Genomic DNA, 23,899 nt, shown 5'->3' on the forward strand with positions numbered 1-23,899 from the left:
AGACATCTAGAAGATGTCTGTAAGATGTTTATGATTTAGAATGGATGTACAACAGCTCTTTCTAAGATGTTTAGCAGATGTTTTTAAGCAGCAGATCTCCAGATCTTTAGCAGACGTATTACAGACGTTCAGACGTCTCCGAGACGTATTGCAGATGAGCAAACTATGTATTGCAGATGTCTTACAGATGTAAATGCAGACGTCAAATAGACGTAAACCAGATGGATTGTGCTATCTGGGCTGTGTCTCCATCTTCATTGTGCTTGTCTATATTGGCTGGTTGGTTGTTGTCATATGACCTGCGGTGCGCTTGCGCCTTTCTGAAAAGTTGAGATTTTTTCATCTCGATGCGGCGCCGACGCGCCTGAAAAAAGAGCGCGTCGCACCGCATGCGCGTCACGACCGCGTCGCCCCCTATTTCCGCGCGGCTGCCGCGCGTCTACATTTAAAATAACGAATATGCTCGAGGAAAAGATGCGAAATATGAATCCGGCCAAAGCGAGCATATTCGCGCTCTAAACGCGCCGCATGTGCATCTTTAAAAAGGCGAGCATATTCGCGCGCCTCTATCAGATCTTGGAAAGTAGCCTACAATGAACGCGAGATTATCAGCGCAAACGCCGCCACTCCGTCAGGGTCTCCTTGAACGCAGACGCTGGTTACACATTAATAATATGTGAAACCATATCATTTGCAGTGTGGCTGTTTTGTATGAAGTTGATGAATTTTGCAGCCGAATCTACTGATATCTCGGAGGACATATCCGATATCCATTTGAAGTATCTGATTGTGAATGTAAAGCATTTGTTCATGATTTTCCATAGTCGGGTAAGTGCCGGTTTCAGAGCTGTCACGGCCGTAACGGAGATATGTCACGGGCGTAACATTGTTTTTTCCTTATGAATGCAAACACATTTATTAAAACAAAATCAATATTTCATGTTATATAAAGAGCCATCCCTTCTCCATTTATTGCGTGTTATTGCTTTTGGTTTGTGCCTTTTAATTCTCAGAATTTCAACAAAGCTTCCTGTTTCCCAAAAACGTGTCTTTTTTTGTCACATCCATAACGCATTATTTTTTCCTTTTTTTAAACAGAAAACTCGTGCATATACTGATTTTTTTCTGAAGTCTGCACTCTATTGTTAGGCTGTAGAAAAATATAAACAGATGGTTCAATATATTGGTAACAAATTAATTTTCTGGGAATTTAAACTTCAAGTTTTGACTGCAATTGTCGCATCCATACCGCTGGAATTACCCAAATCCAAATCATTGTAGCGACTACAAAGTGACAAAGGTCCTGTGTTTTCCATGCTTAATTATTTAAGTTTAAGTTTATTAAGTTTATTCCATATTTACCTCTACTAATGGCTGGAAGACTTTACAAATCTGAACAGATTTTTTTTTAAACTAGACATCATACACTTGCAGACTTTTTGAAAGTTTCAGATAGAAACACACTAACTGATCAAATCTGCAGACTGGCACAGACTTTCAGCAACAAGTCCAGACTGAAAATCTTAGCAAGTCTTGTAGTGTATTTTAGGCTTTACACACATTGGGCCTCATTCATGAAACATTTGCCTGGGCGAATTTCTGTCCCCAGGACTTTATATGTATATACTGCATGAAAAGTATTTCAAAAATATTTTTTATTATGAAGCAAAAAGTGTCCTACATACAATTCTAACTGCAAATTCAAGCTGTAACATTTAAAAGATTGATAAAAACTATATTAAAGACTTGTCCCCAGTCTCTAACACTGCACTTCACCATAATATATAATGATTAAGATCTTTAAAAAATATATACACTGACCAAAATTATAAACGCAACACTTTTGTTTTTGCCCCCATTTTTCTATGTACACAAAAGGCCTATTTCTCTCAAATATTGTACTTCTCCTTTGCCAAGACAATCAATCCACCTCAAAGGTGTGCCATATCAAGATGCTGATTAGACAGCATGATTATTGCACAGGTGTGCCTTAGGCTGGCCACAATAAAAGGCCACTCTAAAATGTGCAGTTTTACTGTTTTGGGGGGGGTCTGAAAACCAGTCAGTATCTGGTGTGTCCACCATTTGCCTCACGCAGTGCAACACATCTCCTTCGCATAGAGTTGATCAGGTTGTTGATTGTGGCCTGTAGAATGCTGGTCAACTCCTCTTCAATGGCTGTGCGAAGTTGCTGGATATTGGCAGGAAATGGAACATGCTCAATGGGTGACATGGACATGCTGGCCATGCAAGAACTGGGATGTTATCAGCTTCCAGGAATTGCAACATGGGGCAGTGCATTATCATGCTGCAACATGAGGTGATGGTCATGGATGAATGGCACAACAATGGCCCTCAGGATCTCATTACGGTATCTCTGTGCATTCAAAATGCCATCAATAAAATGCACCTGTGTTGATTGTCCATAACATACGCCTGCCCATACCATAAACCCACCGCCACCATGGGCCACTTGATCCACAACGTTGACATCAGAAAACCGCTCACCCACACGACGCCATACACGCTGTCTGTCATCTGCCCTGTACAGTGAAAACCGGGATTCATCCGTGAAGAGAACACCTCTCCAAAGTGCCAGACGCCATCGAATGTGAGCATTTGCCCACTCAAGTCGGATACGGCGACGAACTGCAGTCAGGTCGAGACCCCGATGAGGATGACGAGCATGCAGATGAGCTTCCCTGAGACGTTTTTCTGACAGTTTGTGCAGAAATTCTTTGGTTATGCAAACCAATTGTTGCATCAGCTGTCCGGGTGGCTGGTCTCAGACGATCTTGGAGGTGAAGATGCTGGATGTGGAGGTCCTGGGCTGGTGTGGTTACACGTGGTCTGCGATGGTGAGGCCGGTTGGATGTACTGCCAAATTCTCTGAAACGCCTTTGGAGACGGCTTATGGTAGAGAAATGAACATTCAATTCATGGGCAACAGCTCTAGTGGATATTCCTGCAGTCAGCATGCCAATTGCACGCTCCCTCAAAACTTGCGACATCTGTGGCATTGTGCTGTGTGATAAAACTGCACATTTCAGAGTGGCCTTTTATTGTGGCCAGCCTAAGGCACACCTGTGCAATAATCATGCTGTATAATAAGCATCTTTTTATGCCACACCTGTGAGGTGGATGGATTATCTCGGTAAAGGAGAAGTGCTCACTAACACAGATTTAGACAGATTTGTGAACAATATTTGAGAGAAATAGGCCTTTTGTGTATATAGAAAAAGTCATGAAAAATGGGGGGCAAAAACAAAAGTGTTGCGTTTTTAATTTTGTTCAGTGTATATAGATCTTTTTGAATGTAACATTCTTTGTTTCTAGTACCTAGTAACAAAAGTCAAATATAAAAGTCATGCTTTTGTAGGACTGTAGGGGATTTACAGTAAAAGACCTGTAGACCAGTTATGATGAATGAAGACAAACATTCAAAGGAACTTAACTGAAGAATTTTTTTGTAGTTTTGCCAGCAGCAAAACGGCACCCATCCCTTCAGGACAGGTAAGTCAAGTATAGTTTGCTCTTCACACTCAACGAAGGAAGAAAGAATGTGTGGCATGTCATCTGTCATTTTATTTAAAACATGTGTCAAATATTATATTATATTTTCACACAGTAAGACTTCCTTATCTGATTCAAAACCTGAATGAAACCACAGTCACAAGATGCCATGACATCAAAACATTTTCATGAACAATCACCCTTCTTGCAGATTCTGTAGACGTGCACTACACCCTAACTGGTCCATGTGTTCCAAGTAGGAATAATAAATGTAATGCACTTTGTAACAATTTTCCCATTAAATAAATGCAAATCTAATCTACTTCAGCTCAGAACAAAGCAGCACAGTTTTAACCACTTAACACAAATTTACACATTTTTATTCAGTCTCCAAATCTTCAAGTACTGGCATTCTACCACTCCTGGATGAAAAACAATACACTGTAAATGATTCATGGCCATAGTAAATATGGCTCAATTAAATAGGCTGATTTTCCTAAAAAAAATAAGTTTTGCACATTACTTTTCTGGCTATAAATGTTACAAAATGTATTGAGATTGCAGTTTGCTTAAAATAATGAGTAAACACAGCAAGTAATTTTTAGTAAAGTCGCATGAATCTGGTTATTAGTCAATTTGACAAAACATTTTAAGATTTGGTTAGATGATGTGACACAGCAGCGGCCATTTTCTGAAAATCATCTCCTCAGACCATAAAGGGGAGTAAACTTAACTTGTTTTATACTAAAATGATTTATCAAATAAATCCCCCCAATAGTGTGAAGATACATGTTTCTTAGTGTTTTCATTTTAAATAAGTTTAATTGTGGTGGTGGTGCACGTTTCTTAGTGTTTTAAATAAGCTCCTAGATATCAAATGTACAGAAACGTCCGTGCACAGCGCGCTTCAACTTTTGTGAGAAGAAATTTTATTTAACTTGCTTAAATGAGATTTATGGTAAACAATCAAGAATGCATACTTTTATGAAGGCATGGAAACACGTTGATAGTTATATTCGCCGTCCAGCTCGTTGCGCTGTTTAGTTTCAATTTGACACAACGCGACACATTAACAGACAACATTTGTAAGTTAAAAAGAGCACGAAGCCGTCATTGCTTTATTTCAAACCGTTCATCTGTCTCCCTTTCATCTGTTTATAGATACCGCGTGCGAGCGTTGCAATGCAAGGCGACAAACGCCTTGTTAATGGTTTCTGTTATTTTTTGTCATGTCGCATCTTGAGGTGCGGACAGGGTGTGACCGCTTACCGTGAGCTAGAAGTGCGAGGCAGAGGTTGGAACAGCGGGCTCAAATCTCTATGCATCGTGTTGGTTAGAAGCCCTCCTTAAAACGGCAAACTGTCACTTTGCAGACACAGAGGAGAATTGTGTCGGCTAAGGCTAGTGATTAATTTTTCTTTTATTGTAATACTTATATAATTGTTTGTGTGTGTCATAAACGCATATTTTGCATACTGAGCAGTGTAAGTGAACAAAACACAGTAGTGTTAAGTACAATCAACTTTGTTAGTGTGACATTACATATGGCAATGATGTGAAGTTCTGGTAAAGTTCCTGTCAAGATGTGGTGCGAGGAAGAACCCAAATGCAGGCAGGCAGTGGTGAAGGGGTTAAACAAGATATTTAATTTACAAAAAAACACAAAACAAAAACCCACGAGGGGGTGTAAATACAAGAACGAACTAGAGTGCAAACTGGAACAAAACACTTCCCTCGGTGGGGAAAAACAAACTAAACAGAACACAACACAACATCTTAAATAAGGCAAAGTATATAAAATAACAGAACAGGAACACACTCACAAACTTGAACGGACACGAGGGTAATTCCAAGACGACACACTGGCGAATACAGACAAGGCACAACCACCACATGGAACGAAGTACAGTACAATCCACGAGCACAAGACAAAGAAACAAGAGGGTATTTAAAGGGAAGACAAACAGGGATAACGACATGGGGCAGGTGTGGTTAATCAAACACTCAGGGAAGGATAACAAGGAAACGAGAGGAGCGGGGCCAATGACGAGACACTGGAGAGAACGTATATTATTGTCAAAAGGACAATAATATGTTTCTCTCCACACCAAACCAAAGACTTTGTCATGGCTCTGCTACAAGACCAAGAAAAACATGACTAAATGAAGCAGAGCCATGACAGTTCCATTATGTGACTTTAATATCTTTGTTTTATATTTTAGGAAAGCCAATTCCTCAATGAATGTTAAAAAAATCTTGGGAGACCTGATTTTCATAGTGAGGAACTTATACAGAACTAGGTAAGAACTTATGCAGAATCCACATGACGCAGCAGACCTATGTGTGCAACATAACAGTTCATATTGATTCTTTAAATTCTTTTAATTATCAGTATGTATATTTATATATTTTATACTATTCTAAATTGATATTATACATTAATATCATATTGCTTTGTTTCAGGACAATAATGGTGAAGTTAATTAACCTTGCAGAGCACACAGTAATCACCAGAGGGGGGATCTCCTCCAGATCTCCATATTCAGCTCAATACCACACTTAACATGCAAGCATACAAGGCCACACACAAACATGATATAAATAACATAACTCTTCACTGTTATCAAACGCACATACACACTCATGCATACAACAGCACAAATATTAAAAACCATTAAAAACCAGCCTTAGCCATGTTGATGGTTACTGTTGTTATAATGTTGTCAGAATGTCTGTTATTTAGTATCGTTTATTTGTTTTTGTTGTACAATGAAATTTACATTTCTGAACTGCTGTACAGTATGTTTCATGTTTAAATTATTCAGTGAAAAAATAAAGCTTTTACCATTTCACAGCTATCCATTGTTTCTGTATTTTAGGTGTTAAGAACATAAAATTATTAATCTACTGTAAATGAGTTTACATTTTATCATTAGGGTAAACTGGACTTTTTTGGTATAAATAACAAAAATGTGTTCGTAAAACAACTTAAAATTGTGAGTCACACCAACCGAAAAAATTAAGCAAAATCCCTTGCTGGGAATAGGGTTAGGGTTACTCAAAAATTTAAGCAATGCCTACTAAAGAAATTAAGGTAATGCTGCTACAATTTTCATGTATAACTGGCTTAAAAAATTGGTCACAAAAATGATGCATTATATTTTTAAGTAACTTAAGCGTAAAAAATTTTTTTCAGTGTAGACAATAGTGGACAATAACAGCAAACTGGTATTTTTTGGTACAAAATCAACAGCTCTATTCACATAAAACAAAAATCCATTTAACTTTCAAATAAATCATCTGACTTCTATTATTATTTAAAATAGAATTATTATAAATAGGCTAGAAAATAATAAACATTCCACATTCACTGTCTAAATTATCTTATATATAAACAATCGCTTATACTGTAGCTTATAGCTCATTGGACAAAATGTTATGTGCTCTTTTGTTTCTAAGTCCATTGAATAAAAGCATCCGCTAAACAAATAAACGTAAAAATACTGATTTACAGTATGTGTGCATTCACAAAAGTGAAACTAAGCAACTGTCTGTCTGTTGCCATAACACCCACTACATGAGTCAGCATTTTTGTGCCTTCATGACACTTAGTCATGTGCAGTTAATTTACAAAGTTTTTGTGTCCTTTTAAAGCTTGAGAAGAGGGACCCAATTCACTCCCACTGTAACCTTAAAACCTAAAACAACACTTTTCAAAAAAAGAAAGCAGTACAAAAATAATGACTTTATTCAACAATTTCCTCCGTACGCGTCTTAATTTGTGTTTTGAAAATGAACAAAAGTCCCAGGGTTATCAAACGACTTGAGGGTGAGTAATTCATGACAGAATATTCATTCTTCAACTACCAGTTTTTAACCAGAGTTCTTTTTTAAACATGAACTAACAATGAACAATACCTTCACAGCATTCATTAGTATACTTACATTTTTAACAAAAAGTAAAAAAAGCCACAAGTACAAGTCTGTGCCACACAAAATAAATATGGTTATTATGTGTTAAATGTGTTAAATACATAACATAATATAATATTATTTCAATAACTGTAATGTACTAAATTATTAGATTATAAAATACACATAAAAATAGCCTTATGACGGGGTGTGGTCTCTGAGAAAGGTCATGGTTACTAAGATGAGGAAGAAAGATAATGAAATTAACTTGACATGTAGGAGAGGATTTCATTTGACAGTCTGAGTGACAGCAAGACTATTTCTGTACTTTAACATACTCGGCAGTGAGTAAGAAGATTTTTAACATTGATTTTGGTCTTACATGTACCTGGGATAGTAATTAAAACATGAACTTATGATTAATAAATGATCATTCAAGTTAAATGGTATGGATTTGAATGCACTGAGTTAAAATGATTAGATAAACTATTGTATTATTTTAGGCATTTTAAATTTTGAGCAACAGTTAAATTTGATAAATATGATTTACAGTAAAGATGATTTTGTGGGCTTTTCTTCTACTGAGCTTGGCTTTTTGCCCCGTATCACCAATGGTAAGTTTGACAGTAAATAATATGTACATTACATAGCGAATACACTGGTAGGTGTATATGTGTTAAGTTAGTGTATATATACTGATAATATAGATTTTTGAGATGTTTTAATATTGCTTTCTCATGTCCTCAATTCAGCCTTCATCAACTGTTACTGGTGAGTACAACATAAAGTCAATATTAACTTTATTGTTAAATTACTGTAATGTGATTTTGTATATTTATATATAATACAGTACTATATGTGTTTCTTTGCATCATGTTGTTATCCAGCATTTTGCAAATGAAGTTAGGTTTACATCATCAAAGACGTATGAATTTTATTAGTAATCACTGTACAATTCATATATTTAACTTCTGTTTATACGTCTCTAAAAGACTATGCAACATTTATAAACCTTTGTTTCTGATATACAGCGAGGCCACACGAAAACATACAAACATACTATAAACATTTTGATTGAAAGCTATAACAAGAGATTTGAGCTACTACTCTCATATCAAAATTAAGTTTGATATTAAGATCACGCAGAGACAATATTTCAGATTACTTGAAAATAAAATCCCCCGATTTAAACGCAATGAACACAACTCTACATTTAAAATAAACTTCTTGTTTTCTTTCTACTTTCTATAAGATGTTGACGAGGAATGGAAGGACATTCCTGATATAAACAAAGGTAAAACTGCTGTATTATATAATATAAATAACCCAGTAAAGCAGTAATGTAACACAAATATTTTAGTGTTTATAATTTTTTTCATGAAATGTGAGCATATGTGTTTTGTGGCATTAGGTTTACATCTTAAAGAGGGAGACATCATGGTGGTGAGTTCTAGTACCCTGGCAAGTTTCTATATTAGGACAGATATTATCAACACACACCCACACCCACACACACACACACTTCCTGCTGATAATCACTGCATATTATCTGCTTTAAAGTCAAGGCAAAGGAGTTCAGTTTTGGATAAACAACTCAGATGGGAAATCCCTGTCCCCTATGTACTGAGTGCTGATCTGAGTAAGACTATTTGTTGTTTTTTCAAGTATGTTTATAAATATGTGTTTTTATCCTTCCTATTTCAACTTGTGGAAAGTTACGTTGTGGTCTGTGAAACAGTAATTGTATGTTATTACAAAGTAATACTGCAAATTCCTGTCAGTGTAACAGTCTTTTGAATTATATTTTCAACAAACCATTATTAGTATATCTTGCGGAACATTGTGCGTACATAAGATAACAAAACCTGATGTATTATGGAGATAATAATTTGCATGATATTTACAAGATTTATTTGAATCAAGGCACAACATGTCGAGAGAGTGCAGCTGTATGACAACCTGCCACCTGCATACAGTATGAGTCTGTCAGAAATAATGATCTGACAAGAAGTCTGTGTCCTTTATTGGGGTGCTCTTTCTCTTATATTCAGCACAAAAATCTGTTTGCACTTGCATTTCATGGTGTGTTTCTAGCTCAAAATGAATTAACATGTACTTGCCGAAGAGCAATTTTAAAAAATCCAGATGTATAGTCTAGCATGTCATGTGGTTTATGACTGTTGGTCTGTGATGACTAAAAAGAAATTGTATTTTTTAGAATGAAGATCTTTTGACTTAGATTTCAGTTTTTGTGTGTACTTCATGGGTTTTGATTGTGGTTATAGGTATGGACTCTAGAGGAGTTATACTGAGAGCTTTTGAGCAGTTCAGACTGAAATCATGTATTGACTTTAAGCTCAGGACGACAGAAGATTTTTACATTTCCGTGGAGAAGCGTGAGGGGTACAGTACAGTTCCATTAACTATCTATATGTAGACTACACATATAGATCAATTGATGCTGATTTTGCAGGTGTTGGTCATATATCGGGCGGGTTTCCCCGGGTCAGAGTCTTTCCATTGGAAATGGCTGTGGCATCATAGGCATTGTTGAGCATGAGTTTCTTCACGCACTGGGATTTTTCCATGAACAGTCAAGATATGACAGAGATGATTATGTGACAATAAAATTTGAAAACATCCTATCAGGTTGTCCTGTAATGTTTCACCTCTTTTGTACATTCAAAAATATTAATGATGACCATGAGTTATTCCTTATTAACAATCCAGCACGATAACTTTAGTAGTTTTTATTTTCAGGGTATGAGAGAAATTTTGATAAATACAGTGAGAATACAACAAGCATCCAAGGCACACCGTATGACTACACGTCTGTGATGCATTATAATAAAAATACCTTCAGCAATGGTAACGGATCCACAATTGTCACCAGACGTCCTGAGTTTGAGAATGTGATTGGTCAGCGTCTGGACATGAGTGAATATGATGCTGTTGAGCTCAACACACTCTACAAATGCAGTAAGTGTTTGTCAATTATATGACCTTTATTGCAGGGTGGATTCTATTGAATGTAACACAAGGAATTTGTGTTTGGAATTAATTTTTCTTATAAATACAGCTGGTACGTGTCAGAGTTACACAACACCACCAAACAACAAAAGACACAAGAATGTCACTTGAAATATGTCACCCGGAAACTCTTTAATCCTTTGCGTTTCTTCATTTGTTTACATACGTTTCATTTGTGTTATAGATTCATCTACGTCTTTCCTTGACCACTGTAGTTTTGATGACGAGTCTCAGTGTAAGATGAGTGTTTGTTCTACATCTGAACATGGATGGCAGAGAGTGAGTTCAGTGAGTGATGTCAATGTCACTGACCACACCTACTGTTCAAATGGTGAGATTTTCAGTGAATGTTGTTAGAACACATCCTCACTCCCAAACTTGCAAAATTTTGATGATTAGTCAGTGCCCTTCTGTCACGGTTTTGCAGGGACAGAGAACCAAATTGCAGACAACGGGTAAGGGGTAAATGAAACAATGATTTATTAACAAAAATACAAAAACAAAGACCCACGAGGGGGGAAATCAAGGGAATAATGATGGCAGACAACACAGGAACGTAAACTAACTAAAACTGGACAAAAACAACACTTGACAAGAACTTACACTGACTAGACTTAACTTGACTTGGAATGTAATACAGGCAGGAACAAGATGCAATGTCATCAAGACATAGAACGAAACAAACTAGCACAGGACAGAAGACACAAGGGCATTATATTGGGAGGAAAACAAGGTAAATTAACACAAGGCAGGTGCAGGGAATGAAACACTAATGGAAAGCTAAACGAGGAAACGAGAGGGGAGGGGCCAAAGACGAGACCGGAGAGAACGCATGTTATGTCAGAACCAACAATAACATGCCTCTCTCCACACAAAATATGAGGCTCTGTCATGATCCTGCCACTAGACCAAGAAAGACATGACGTCACTGCGTCACTTCTCGAAGCATAGCCTTTGCTTTTAGATTGTTTGCCTTACGCATCAGTTCAAGGCGCATTTAAAGGAATAGTTCAATGTAGGAATAGAAATGACGATGGTCAAGTCAATAGGGACCATTTTTGGGTGAACCACTTCTCAAGCATACAAAACACAACACATGAGTGAAAGAACAGTCACAGGAATTTATTGCATAAATTGGTGAAAAAAGTATTACAACATGTGTTGCAGATGCAAATTTATTTATAATAAATAAATGGGTTAGGTTACGTTCTCAAAATGACTGAACAGTGTAATACAAATACGGTTATCCTGGCTGTTTAAATTTAAAATTATTTCCCATTGTAAAATTATTCACTATTGTACAGTGGTCTGTTTGAATACTCGATTCTGATTGGCTGGAAGGTGTGCATTAAAACCCTTCAACGCACGGGTAGCTCCAGTTAGTTTGATTACATTTGAAATTAACTGACAAAATAACTGTAATTTTCACCTGTTTGATCTAAAATTACACTGTAAACATCAATTAAAGCTTTAACTTGGCAAATGACTATGGTATAAGCGGGATAATCCACAGTTAGCTGTTATGAATACGGCTGCCTCAGAGATTTGGCATGTTGCTCTAAGACACTTATATAACAACGATTTAGACAATCGCCGACGCATTATTATCTGTTTGTTCGTGATTGAGCTTTAAAGAGTGTGGGGGAGTGGTTAGTGATCTTGACTGGCGTTCTGTCGTCGAGGGTTCAAATCTTGGTTGAAGCGTCTTCACATCATTCTAGGAGTCATAAAATAGTGTTTCTTTAATGTTTTTTTTTTTTTTCGAGTTTTTAATATCCTTAAGGACAGCAGATATTATGGCTACACCTATGCCCATCCAATAAATGAAGGTGGTAGGAGTGCATGTGTTTGAACATTGATAAGTGTTATATTTGCCATCCATCACACACATCACAAGGTTGTTCTCAAAATGGTCCCATAGAATTGACCATTGACTTTTTACTGCACTCAGCTTATATGTTGGATAATTTTGTCAGGGTTCTGGTAGACGGAGAGCACACCACGGAGGTAGATAAGAAAAAAGGAGTTTATTTCAAAAACGGGAATATCCAAAAACAGGTAAGTATTTCAAAAAACGGGAATATCCAAAAACAGGTAAGTATTTCAAAAAACGGGAATATCCAAAAACAGGTAAGTATTTCAAAAAACAGGAATATCCAAAAACAGGTAAGTATTTCAAAAAACGGGAATATCCAAAAACAGGTAAGTATTTCAAAAAACAGGAATATCCAAAAACAGGTAAGTATTTCAAAAACAGGAATATCCAAAAACAGGTAAGTATTTCAAAAACAGGTATATCCAAAAACAGGTAAGTATTTCAAAAACAGGTAAGTATACTTATCGGGGTAAAGAATTGCAGTGAAGACAACAAGACTGAACAGGGAAGAACAAAAAGGTGCAAACTTAAATAGAATCCTGATGATGTGATGCAGGTGTGGACTAATCAAAAATGGTGGATGTGCGGTGCATGCTGGGAAACTGAGTTCAGAACTCCGGGGAGAGGGAACGGGTGAAGCGAGCTGGCGGTGACGACATGGGGGGCGTGGCCGGTGGTGCTGAAACCGTTACAGTACCCCCTCCTCCATGGTCCGCTCCAGCGGACCTACCAGGGTGACGGGGTCGACCTCGAAGTCGAGGACCCGGACGTTCAGGATGGGTTTGGTGGAACTCTCGTAGGAGTGCTTGGTCTAGAATGTCAATCCGTGGTACCCAGGATTGTTCTTCAGGTCCGTAGCCCTCCCAGTTGATTAGGTACTCGAGGTGACCTCCCCGTCTCCTGGAGTCCATGATCTCCTCTACCCTGAAGATCTGTTGGGCGGCGTCCAGAGGTGGTGGAGGAGGAGGCAGATCTGTTGTTACAGCAGGGTCTGTAGAGGAAACAGAAACAGGAGTAATAAAGGGTTTGAGAAGGGAAACGTGAAAGGAGGGGGAGATCCGGTAGTGTTTGGGCAGCTGGAGGCGGAAGGTGACGGGATTGATCTGTCGAGTGATGAGGAATGGTCCGATGTATTTGGGACTCAGCTTCCGGCAGGGTTGTCGCAGGCGTAAGTCCCTTGTGGACAACCAGACCCGTTGCCCTGGAGCATACTGGGGGTTTGGGGATCTTCGGGCGTCCGCATGGAGCTTCTGCCTGCGGATAGCCTGCTGGAGGTGGTGGTGAGCTGAGTCCCAGACCCTCTCGCTCTCCCGAAACCAGTGATCGACAGCTGGCACCGATGAGGGTTCTCCAGACCAGGGGAACAGGGGAGGTTGATATCCTAGGATACACTGAAACGGGGTGAGACCGGTTGAGGTCTGTCGAAGGGAGTTTTGGGCGTACTCCGCCCAGGGTAGGAAACGGTGCCAGCTGTGTTGGTGAGTATGGCAGTATGATCTCAGGTACCTCCCGATGTCCTGTATCTTCCGCTCAGCCTGGCCGTTCGCCTGAGGGTGATATCCGGAGGTCAAGCTCACCGAGATGTTCAGTATTCCGAAGAAGGCCTTCCAGACCCGGGAGATGAATTGGGGACCCCTGTCTGACACAACGTCTTCAGGAAGCCCGTAATTGCGAAACACATGGGTAAACAGGGCCTCAGCCGTCTCTAGTGCAGTGGGGAGCTGAGTGAGGGGAATCAACTTGCATGCTTTGGAGAACCTATCCACTGCCACCAGGATACAGGTGAATGTGTCAGACAGGGGCAGGTCGGTGATAAAGTCCACTGCGAGGTGAGACCACGGTCGTTGGGGTATGGGCAATGGGAGTAGTTTTCCCTCCGGCAGGCGACGTGGTGTCTTTGCGATGGCGCAGACTGAGCATCCTTTGACGAATCGGGCGATGTCCTGAGTCATCCCAGGCCACCAGTATCGGGCGGAGATGAGCGAGAGGGTGCGCTGTCTGCCTGGGTGTCCTGATCCCGGAACAGAATGAGCAGAGTCCACGAGGGTAGTGCGGAGCTCGGATGGCACAAAGATCCTACCCTCGGGACCTCCCGGCGGAGTAGGGTGTTGGAGTTCAGCGATGTCCCGGTCGAGGGCCCACTGGATGGGGCAGACGAACAGGGCTGGAGGAAGCACTGGTTCAGGTTCGGTTAAATCTGGGGTGACGTAGTGTTGTCTGGAGAGAGCATCAGCTTTGCCATTTTGCGAGCCAGGTCGGTAAGTCACTTTGAAGTCGAACCGTGAGAAGAAGAGTGCCCAACGGGCCTGACGAGAATTCAGCCTCCGGGCCTCTTTGAGGTACTCCAGGTTACGGTGATCGGTGATCACGGTGAAGGGATAGTTCGCGCCCTCCAGCCAGTGTCGCCATTCTTCCAGAGCCAGTTTGATGGCTAGGAGCTCTTTATTCCCGATGTCGTAGTTTAACTCCGCCGGGGATAGCTTGCGGGAGAAGTAGGCACATGGATGGAGTCTAGGAGGCTTCCCCTGCCGCTGAGAGAGCACCGCTCCTACCCCGGTCGAAGAGGCATCCACTTCCACGAGAAAAGGCAGGTCTGGGTCGGGTAGAAGTAGGGTAGGAGCAGTACAGAAGGCTTGCTTCATCTGGTCAAAAGCTTTGAGAGCTTCGGGATTCCAGGACAGGGATCTCGAGCCTTTTCCAGTCATGGCGGTGAGGGGAGCTGCAATAGAGCTGAATCCAGCGATGAAGCGCCGGTAGAAATTAGCAAATCCTAAAAACCGCTGCATCTCCCTCACCGTATGGGGTTGTGACCAGTTCTGGACCGCCTCCACCTTCCCCTGATCCATGGTAACTTGGTTGAAAGAGATGATATAACCCAGAAATTGTATGGTGGATTGGTGAAACTGGCATTTCTCGAGTTTCAGGTATAGTTTATGTTGGCGTAGGCATTGGAGGACGATGGAGACATGGGTAACGTGAGCGGGTCGAGAGCGGGAGTAAATAAGTATATCGTCGAGGTAAATTATAACGAATTTCCCCAGCAGGTCCCGGAAGATCTCATTCATAAAGCTCTGGAACACTGCTGGGGCGTTCACCAAGCCGAAGGGCATGACCTTATATTCGTAATGACCGTTGGGAGTCACAAAGGCCGTTTTCCATTCGTCACCTGGGCGAATCCGAATCAGGTTGTAGGCGCTTCTTAGATCCAGCTTGGTGAACAATGTGGCATGGCGTAACTGTTCCAGGGCGGCAGGTATCAGGGGAAGAGGATAGGCGAAGCGCTTGGTGTGACGATTGAGAACCCGATAGTCTATGCAGGGACGAAGACCTCCATCCTTTTTCCCTACGAAGAAGAAGCTTGACGCGGCAGGGGAGACAGACGGTCGGATGAAACCTTGTTGTAATGCCTCCTCGATATACTCCTCCATGGCCTTCTGCTCCGGGATGGACAAGGAATAGATCTTTCCTTTGGGCATTGTGGCCCCAGGCAGCAGCTCAATGGCGCAGTCCCATGGCCGGTGAGGAGGCAGCTCCGTAGCCCTCAGCTTGGAGAAGACGTCCTGGAACGACCGATAATCTACGGGAACCTCCCCGGAGTTGAGGACCTCAGGACTCTCGACGGTAGTGGCTAGGATGGGTAGTACCGGTTTTAGGAAAGTTTCCTCCTTGATCGGGACCCTGGTGTTGGCGGGGCGACCCGCCCATCCGGATATGATGCCAGTGCGCCAGTCCACGATAGGTTGACGTTCCATCAGCCAGGGTCGTCCCAGGACGATATCGGAGGTGGACCCCTCCAGTACCCAGAAGGAGATCTTCTCCGTATGCCTGGGAGAGATGTGAAGGGTGATGGGTGGGGAATGGTGTGTGATCCGACCTCGGCCCAGCGGTTTTCCTAGGATGTCTTGCACAAACATGGTCCTCTCGTTCCTTAGGCGCGGGAAGCCCAACTGAGTAAGAAGATTCAGAGAAATGAAGTTCCCGGCGGCTCCAGAGTCAATCAGGGCGTGGACTGGAACAGAGAAGTTAGGTGCAATAATGACCACTTGGGTAAGAGCAAGGTGAGGTAAGGAGGCCGGTGTATGGATAGAACTCACCGCTGGTCGAGCCGGACGGACGGGGCAGACGGCTAGGCGATGACCTGACCCTCCACAGTACAGACAAAGGTTAAGGTTCCGCCTCCGTGTACGTTCCTCAGGACATAGTCGAAAACGATCCACATCCATGGGTTCTGGGTCTGAAGGAGTCCGGGAAGCAGAGGTCGTAACCCGTGGAGGAAATGTACCGGGTGATGACGGCGAACAGGCTGACAGACGTTGGGCGATACTAATGGATCGTTGTATGAGAGCCTCCAGACCGACCGAGTCATCGTAGATGGCCATGTGTAATCGGATCGAGTTCTGTAGCCCTTGGCGGTAGACCGAGACAAGCGCCGGCTCATTCCATCCACTGGTCGCCGCAAGGGTGCGGAACTGGAGGGCATAATCCGCCACTGAAAGGCGTCCTTGTCGAAGCCTCAGCAGTAGATCGTGCACCGAAAGGTAATTCATTGCTTGGCCAAAGACCCCTTTAAAGTGCTCAAGAAAAGACTTCAGATTAGTGGTAAGTGGTCCTCCGGCCTGCCAAATCCCGTATGCCCAGTTCAGGGCCTTACCGCTCAGGAGGGAGATGATGAAGGCTACCTTGGATTTGTCCGTGGAGAATTGACCGGGGTGCAACTGTATGTAGAGCTCACATTGGAGACAGAACCCGCTACACTCCTCCACGGAGCCAGTATATCGGTTGGGTAGGGCCATGGGACTAGACGCCGATGGTGGGTTAGACGGAAGGAGTGCAGGTGCGGGTTGGTTCCGGAGTAGGGTGACCAGTTCAGAGAGGGGATCAGAGGGAGCTGGAGGTGAAGGACCGGGAGAAGTCTGTGGTGTGGTCATGGTGTGTGGTTCAGTCTACTGTCAGGGTTCTGGTAGACGGAGAGCACACCACGGAGGTAGATAAGAAAAAGGAGTTTATTTCAAAAACAGGAATATCCAAAAACAGGTAAGTATTTCAAAAACAGGAATATCCAAAAACAGGTAAGTATTTCAAAAACAGGAATATCCAAAAACAGGTAAGTATTTCAAAAACAGGAATATCCAAAAACAGGTAAGTATTTCAAAAACAGGAATATCCAAAAACAGGTAAGTATTTCAAAAACAGGAATATCCAAAAACAGGTAAGTATTTCAAAAACAGGAATATCCAAAAACAGGTAAGTATTTCAAAAACAGGAATATCCAAAAACAGGTAAGTATTTCAAAAACAGGAATATCCAAAAACAGGTAAGTATTTCAAAAACAGGAATATCCAAAAACAGGTAAGTATTTCAAAAACAGGAATATCCAAAAACAGGTAAGTATTTCAAAAACAGGAATATCCAAAAACAGGTAAGTATTTCAAAAACAGGAATATCCAAAAACAGGTAAGTATTTCAAAAACAGGAATATCCAAAAACAGGTAAGTATTTCAAAAACAGGAATATCCAAAAACAGGTAAGTATTTCAAAAACAGGAATATCCAAAAACAGGTAAGTATTTCAAAAACAGGAATATCCAAAAACAGGTAAGTATTTCAAAAACAGGAATATCCAAAAACAGGTAAGTATTTCAAAAACAGGAATATCCAAAAACAGGTAAGTATTTCAAAAACAGGAATATCCAAAAACAGGTAAGTATTTCAAAAACAGGAATATCCAAAAACAGGTAAGTATTTCAAAAACAGGAATATCCAAAAACAGGTAAGTATTTCAAAAACAGGAATATCCAAAAACAGGTAAGTATTTCAAAAACAGGAATATCCAAAAACAGGTAAGTATTTCAAAAACAGGAATATCCAAAAACAGGTAAGTATTTCAAAAACAGGAATATCCAAAAACAGGTAAGTATTTCAAAAACAGGAATATCCAAAAACAGGTAAGTATTTCAAAAACAGGAATATCCAAAAACAGGTAAGTATTTCAAAAACAGGAATATCCAAAAACAGGTAAGTATTTCAAAAACAGGAATATCCAAAAACAGGTAAGTATTTCAAAAACAGGAATATCCAAAAACAGGTAAGTATTTCAAAAACAGGAATATCCAAAAACAGGTAAGTATTTCAAAAACAGGAATATCCAAAAACAGGTAAGTATTTCAAAAACAGGAATATCCAAAAACAGGTAAGTATTTCAAAAACAGGAATATCCAAAAACAGGTAAGTATTTCAAAAACAGGAATATCCAAAAACAGGTAAGTATTTCAAAAACAGGTAAGTATACTTATCGGGGTAAAGAATTGCAGTGAAGACAACAAGACTGAACAGGGAAGAACAAAAAGGTGCAAACTTAAATAGAATCCTGATGATGTGATGCAGGTGTGGACTAATCAAAAATGGTGGATGTGCGGTGCATGCTGGGAAACTGAGTTCAGAACTCCGGGGAGAGGGAACGGGTGAAGCGAGCTGGCGGTGAAGACATGGGGGGCGTGGCCGGTGGTGCTGAAACCGTTACAAATTTGGCATATGACATACATATATATATATGTGTATATATATACTGTATATATATATAAAACAACATATGGCTCTGGTTGTTTTGTAAAATTTGGCTAGATTTCACATTAAGTGATACTTATACCGAGATGATCACTGTCCATAGATCACTACAAACATGGTTATTTTTTATTTCTTGATTTACAGTTAAATCAGTTATAGACACTGGTTTATGAGTTTACTTTCAGATCAACACCCTCTAGTGGCGAAATGTCGTTAAGTTTTGAAACGTTTCAAAACAGTAATGACCTAATGAAGCCTCGTTTGCTAAAAATCACCTGACTTAGCCAGTTTGATATGTGCTTCAAAGCACTGATTCGATACAAAAGATTTGATACTGGTTTCGAAGCTTCATGAAGCCTGTTTCAAAAGTGCCCATCACTATTTATCACCAGTGATTGTTATCTGCCTGCCCTGACCATTGCCTGCTATATTGTTACAGTTTATTCTATTATTAAAGCTGCATATGGATCCTCACACCTCTGTGTCTGAGCCCTCGTTAAACTAGCTGTGCGTTAAAGGATTTTAATGCACTTTGCGGAGGGGGGTTCTTGGCCTCCACGTTGTGCATTAAAACTCTTGGGCTAGCTTTGGATTATCCCTTACGTATATCATTTCATAATAACGGTAAAAACTGCATGCCCGTCTTGTCTGCGTTTTGACGCCAAAGGTTTGTCATTGAAAGCAATGGAGTAGCCCCCACGTGGAAAACTGATGCTAAACGGCACTCTGTGCGATAAAAAGGGGTGTTAACCAAGCTTCAATGTGTGACAAATTGGAAGTGAGAATGTGTATAAAAAAGACAACACTATTATTTTAGATAAATATACTCTAAATCTGCTAAAACCCATCAAATAACTGATATATATATATTTTATTATCACCTATCTTTTGTATCCAAGGAAGAATTTCCATCTCTCAAAATGTGCGTTGTTATTTTCTTCCTCTTCAATGAACTTGATATGAGTCATCGCGTTTAACACTTAAGGGTTTGGTCCTAAATTTTAGCACTTAGCAGTTAAGAGTAAATACTTCTTGAAAGCCTTTAGGTGAACCCTTTTCATTAAGACTTCCCTTAATCCTTTAACTAAGGGTTTGCTTAAGGCAATGGGAGTGGTGTTTGATGATCAGCTGAGATGTACTTCCCCTATCACAACAACCACTTGGTTATACCGGTACCTGCTGTACAACTTCAGGAAAAACCGGTCTGAGTATGTTACGCAGTTTCTGGTCAAAACTCTTGTCATATCACTAGACATGGTTGCGTGAAATATGGACAAAACCAAACGTTGGGTTATAAATGAACCCATGACATGTCGTAATAAGTCATCTTGAATAAAGGTGTCTGCTAAACAAATACATTTAAACCCACTAGAGGAGAAGCCGTGAGAAGTGAAAATTGAAAGCATGTTTTTTGTAATAAATAAAATCGAGAGTTTGCTTTAAGTTATAATCAAATTGTTTTCATCTTGGACGCCCTTATTTCTCAGTGTCCAATATGTCGATGAAACTGATATTATTACCTGCAGGGACCTCTTTCTTCATGCACTTCAATGCAGTGGGGAGAAAGGAGGGCGACTCGGCTCGACTGGAGAGCAGAGAAATGACCCCGACAAGAAATTGCAAAGTTCAGTGCCTGCAGTTCTATTACTATCACAGTGCCAATGAGAATGATCAACTCAACATCTGGATCAGGGAATACCGTGATGCTGCAGACAGCAGAGGAACTTTGAGACTCATGGGCCAGATCACAGGTCTTATCTGCTGCTACAGTATAAAAGAGAGCACCTCATATTAGTCTTTAACCTTTCCAACATCATTGCTATTGTAAAACAGTCACCACAGAATATAACTACAGTATAAAAACACAGATGTTTCAATATTTTTCAAAGCATTAAATGCTTTTTGCAAATGAAGTTCACATACTCTGTCAAGGAGGTTTCTCAAAGTGACACTGTGATCATTTTATGCAGGACGCCCTAATAAATACTGGCAGCTGCACCACGTGCCACTAAATGCAAATAAAACCTTCCAGGTCTTATTTGAAACCAGTAAAGGAGCTGGAAACTCCAGTGGAGGTTTCTCATTGGATGATATCAATATTTCACAGACGGAGTGTCCTCACATATGGCAGATAAGGGACTTTGAGAAGCTCATGAACGACACACCAACTGGTTCTGAGATATACAGTCCATTGTATTACTCTAGTGATGGTTATCGCTATCAGGTGTTCTTGAGGAATGATGTGACTTACTTTTCAACGTATGTTCGTCTGGTCTCTGGTGAGTTTGATGATCAGCTGCAGTGGCCTTGTCCATGGAGACAAGTGACCTTCCAGGTGCTTGACCAGAATCCACACATGCAGAGACGCATGTCCTATGAGAAGAGCATCACCACTGACCCAACTTTGGTTACTGGTGAGACAGTATTTCACTAGTTTTCACCATCCCTCTTCATCTGTTATTTAAATATATACTGTCACATTAGAGCTAAATATGAAGTTATTACTATCCCTAAAGATCTCTTTGTCCCATTTTGTTATAGAAGGTGGCACGTATTTCTGGAACAACCCTCGAATCAATGGAACTCAAACCATTATTGGCAACGAATCTGTATTTGTAACAAGTGGATGGGGCAATCAGTATTTCATGTACAAAGATGAGCTCCCTAAAAGAGACTTTCTCAAGGGTGGTGACATCATATTTCTCTTCAGCATGCAAGGTAGGTTTGGTGACTTCAGAGAACTGATTTTCATGATGTTCACATGGTCCACAGCTGGTCCTGAGATAACACATTTATCTATGAGCCTAAATATTGTTACCAATCCAGAATACTTTGTTTTAGATCTCTCATGGCTGCTTCAGAATAAATCTGTACCCTGTCCAAATGTGAAAGTGAAGCATATGAACGCTACGGTTAATGAAAGTGTCAGTCAGGGTCCATGTGTTTTGAGGTAAATCTCCATTTACCAACCTTTCTAAACATGACTGATGTTGATATTTTAGACACTTGTGGCACAAAGTGATGCTTAGAATGAGTTCACTGAATAAGCAAAAATAACATCGGTTAAAAATGTTACATTTACAGTTTAATGTTACCCAATATGATATATGTAATTATTTATGTTGTTGTTGTTTTTTTGCTTCTTAGGGCTCTTACCACCCCTCAGCCAATCATTACAACCTTACCGGGACCCATTGACCAGTAGGTCACAGTCTCATGTGGTTATTTTGTTTTATAGGGCTTGAAAAGGTTGAGATTGTTTATTGCATAAAAAAAGCATGCAGCCCAAACACTGAAATATATGAGAACAATATTTTTTCTAAGGTTCACTGTTTAGACAAAAAGTATTTTGTATTATCAATAACTATCCTCCTCACATCTGTATATCTCTTTTCTCTTTTAGTGACTGTCTGGACATTTTCTGTTGTTCCAGCTCCAAGACTCTTCGGTCCTCTCTGATACTCTTAGTGGTTTTGTTTCTGTTGCTGCTGAATTAATCATGAGAAATAACAGTTACATAATTTCACAAAAAATGTAATTCAAGCACTAGATTCATGTTAAGCCCGCTGTTATTTCTGGTGTATGATCAATGTGTATTTTTTTTACATGAGCTACAGTATATACAGCAATCATCATGTTCATCTTAACCCTAAACCTTACATGCTTAAATCTGAATATTCCTTTAATTGAAATCATTGCCTAAATCCTCAAAGCAAGTTATCATTTTGCTCAATTTAAAATGTGTTTGAATTTTAATGCAAAAGAACAAGGATGCAGATTACAGAGATTAAAGCATGTGCCATTTTTACTGTAAAACCTAATGTCTGTATCATTAAAGGAAATAAACATGCTACTCCAATCTACACTGCAGGGGTGGCACCACCACTCTAAAAGTGGTGGGGCAAATTTGGATACTTTAATAAAATGCGAGCTATCACTTTAAACTAAATAGCATGTGGCACAACAAATGCAGGCAGAACACACATCAAATAAATTAATTTTATTAAAGTTTTTTTTAATTAATATATTGAATGTGATGGTTTCATTATAAATATGGTGGTTATTTCTAAGGTGGACACCCACCCTAATATATGATATTCATCTAAATCTATCCATGTCAACAAATGGAAATGACAGCCAGCTGTTTATTATAATGTTCATTTACACACGACACGATAAAAGACAATAAGTTTTCAAATTTTCAAAGGTCTTGCGTCACTGTTCTTTTCACACTGCAAGACTATCTGGGGTAGCAAAAAAGATTATGGAGGAGAACATGGTTGGGTAGATGCGGGGAGCAAGGATTGTGCATTCTGCAAAGAGAGTTGGAGGTAAACGAGTAATGTTGCAATGTGCTGCTGCTGATGCGTCTGGTCAAGCAAATATTCCTATTTTGTTTCTGTTTGATGTAATCGAAAAGCTTATGTTTACACTAATGTACTCGTTTAATTATCATAATTATATAATTATTCATATAACTGTTTAATTATTTCATAATTCAAATCACATTTTTTCTGATAAAAAGCTATAAACTCTATTAAATTATTACATTGTGCACACCATGCAAATAGATAAATGACAAGACTGGATTGTAGGGGATTTACATATAGTCTTATAGATTATCAAAGATGACAGACATGTACTATAATACGAATTAAAACATGACTTTATGTCTGTTTCGTGTTTTTCCACTCTTTCTCACTTTCCTGAAACAATACAATCACACATATACAAACTCCTTAAGGGTAGAGTGTGTGCTAACAGAAGATGTTTTCAAACATGATGATAAGAAGTCCCTTTTCACAGACACACTGACCTAGCAGGAAGAGAGAGCCTAAGCATTCATTAGAGACTTAAACCATGAATTATTCTCTACTTTCTGTATCAGAAAAGGTTGGTGTTAATCATGCTTAAATCGTCATTTTAAAATAAGATAATGCTGAATAATAATTGGTTAAGAAATGTCAAAACCACATATATTTGAGGTAAGGTGAAGCCACGGCAC

At 39.9% G+C, this 23,899-nt stretch overlaps 1 protein-coding gene across 5 annotated transcripts; it reads left to right on the top strand.

The window, feature by feature from the left end:
* The first annotated feature begins 7,706 nt into the window (after positions 1 to 7,706).
* On the top strand, positions 7,707 to 23,072 carry LOC130550773 (meprin A subunit beta-like). 5 transcript variants are annotated; one of them, XM_057328282.1, is made up of 16 exons: positions 7,707 to 7,769; positions 7,978 to 8,039; positions 8,178 to 8,196; positions 8,678 to 8,719; positions 8,837 to 8,868; positions 8,986 to 9,064; positions 9,711 to 9,828; positions 9,899 to 10,074; positions 10,186 to 10,404; positions 10,640 to 10,786; positions 20,421 to 20,645; positions 20,865 to 21,308; positions 21,436 to 21,612; positions 21,736 to 21,844; positions 22,042 to 22,095; positions 22,298 to 23,072. In XM_057328282.1, the coding sequence occupies exons 2-16, from the start codon at positions 7,983 to 7,985 to the stop codon at positions 22,389 to 22,391; spliced, it is 1,992 nt and encodes a 663-aa protein (XP_057184265.1). In that variant the 5' UTR covers positions 7,707 to 7,769; positions 7,978 to 7,982; the 3' UTR covers positions 22,392 to 23,072. The 5 variants fall into 5 exon arrangements, with proteins under 5 accessions (XP_057184265.1, XP_057184261.1, XP_057184262.1 ...); XM_057328278.1 differs by having other exon boundaries at positions 8,837 to 9,064; XM_057328279.1 differs by having other exon boundaries at positions 7,717 to 7,871; positions 8,837 to 9,064.
* The last annotated feature ends 827 nt before the right edge of the window (positions 23,073 to 23,899 follow it).

This window comes from Triplophysa rosa, unplaced genomic scaffold, assembly GCF_024868665.1.
Source record: "Triplophysa rosa unplaced genomic scaffold, Trosa_1v2 scaffold428, whole genome shotgun sequence".
Taxonomy (NCBI): domain Eukaryota; kingdom Metazoa; phylum Chordata; class Actinopteri; order Cypriniformes; family Nemacheilidae; genus Triplophysa; species Triplophysa rosa.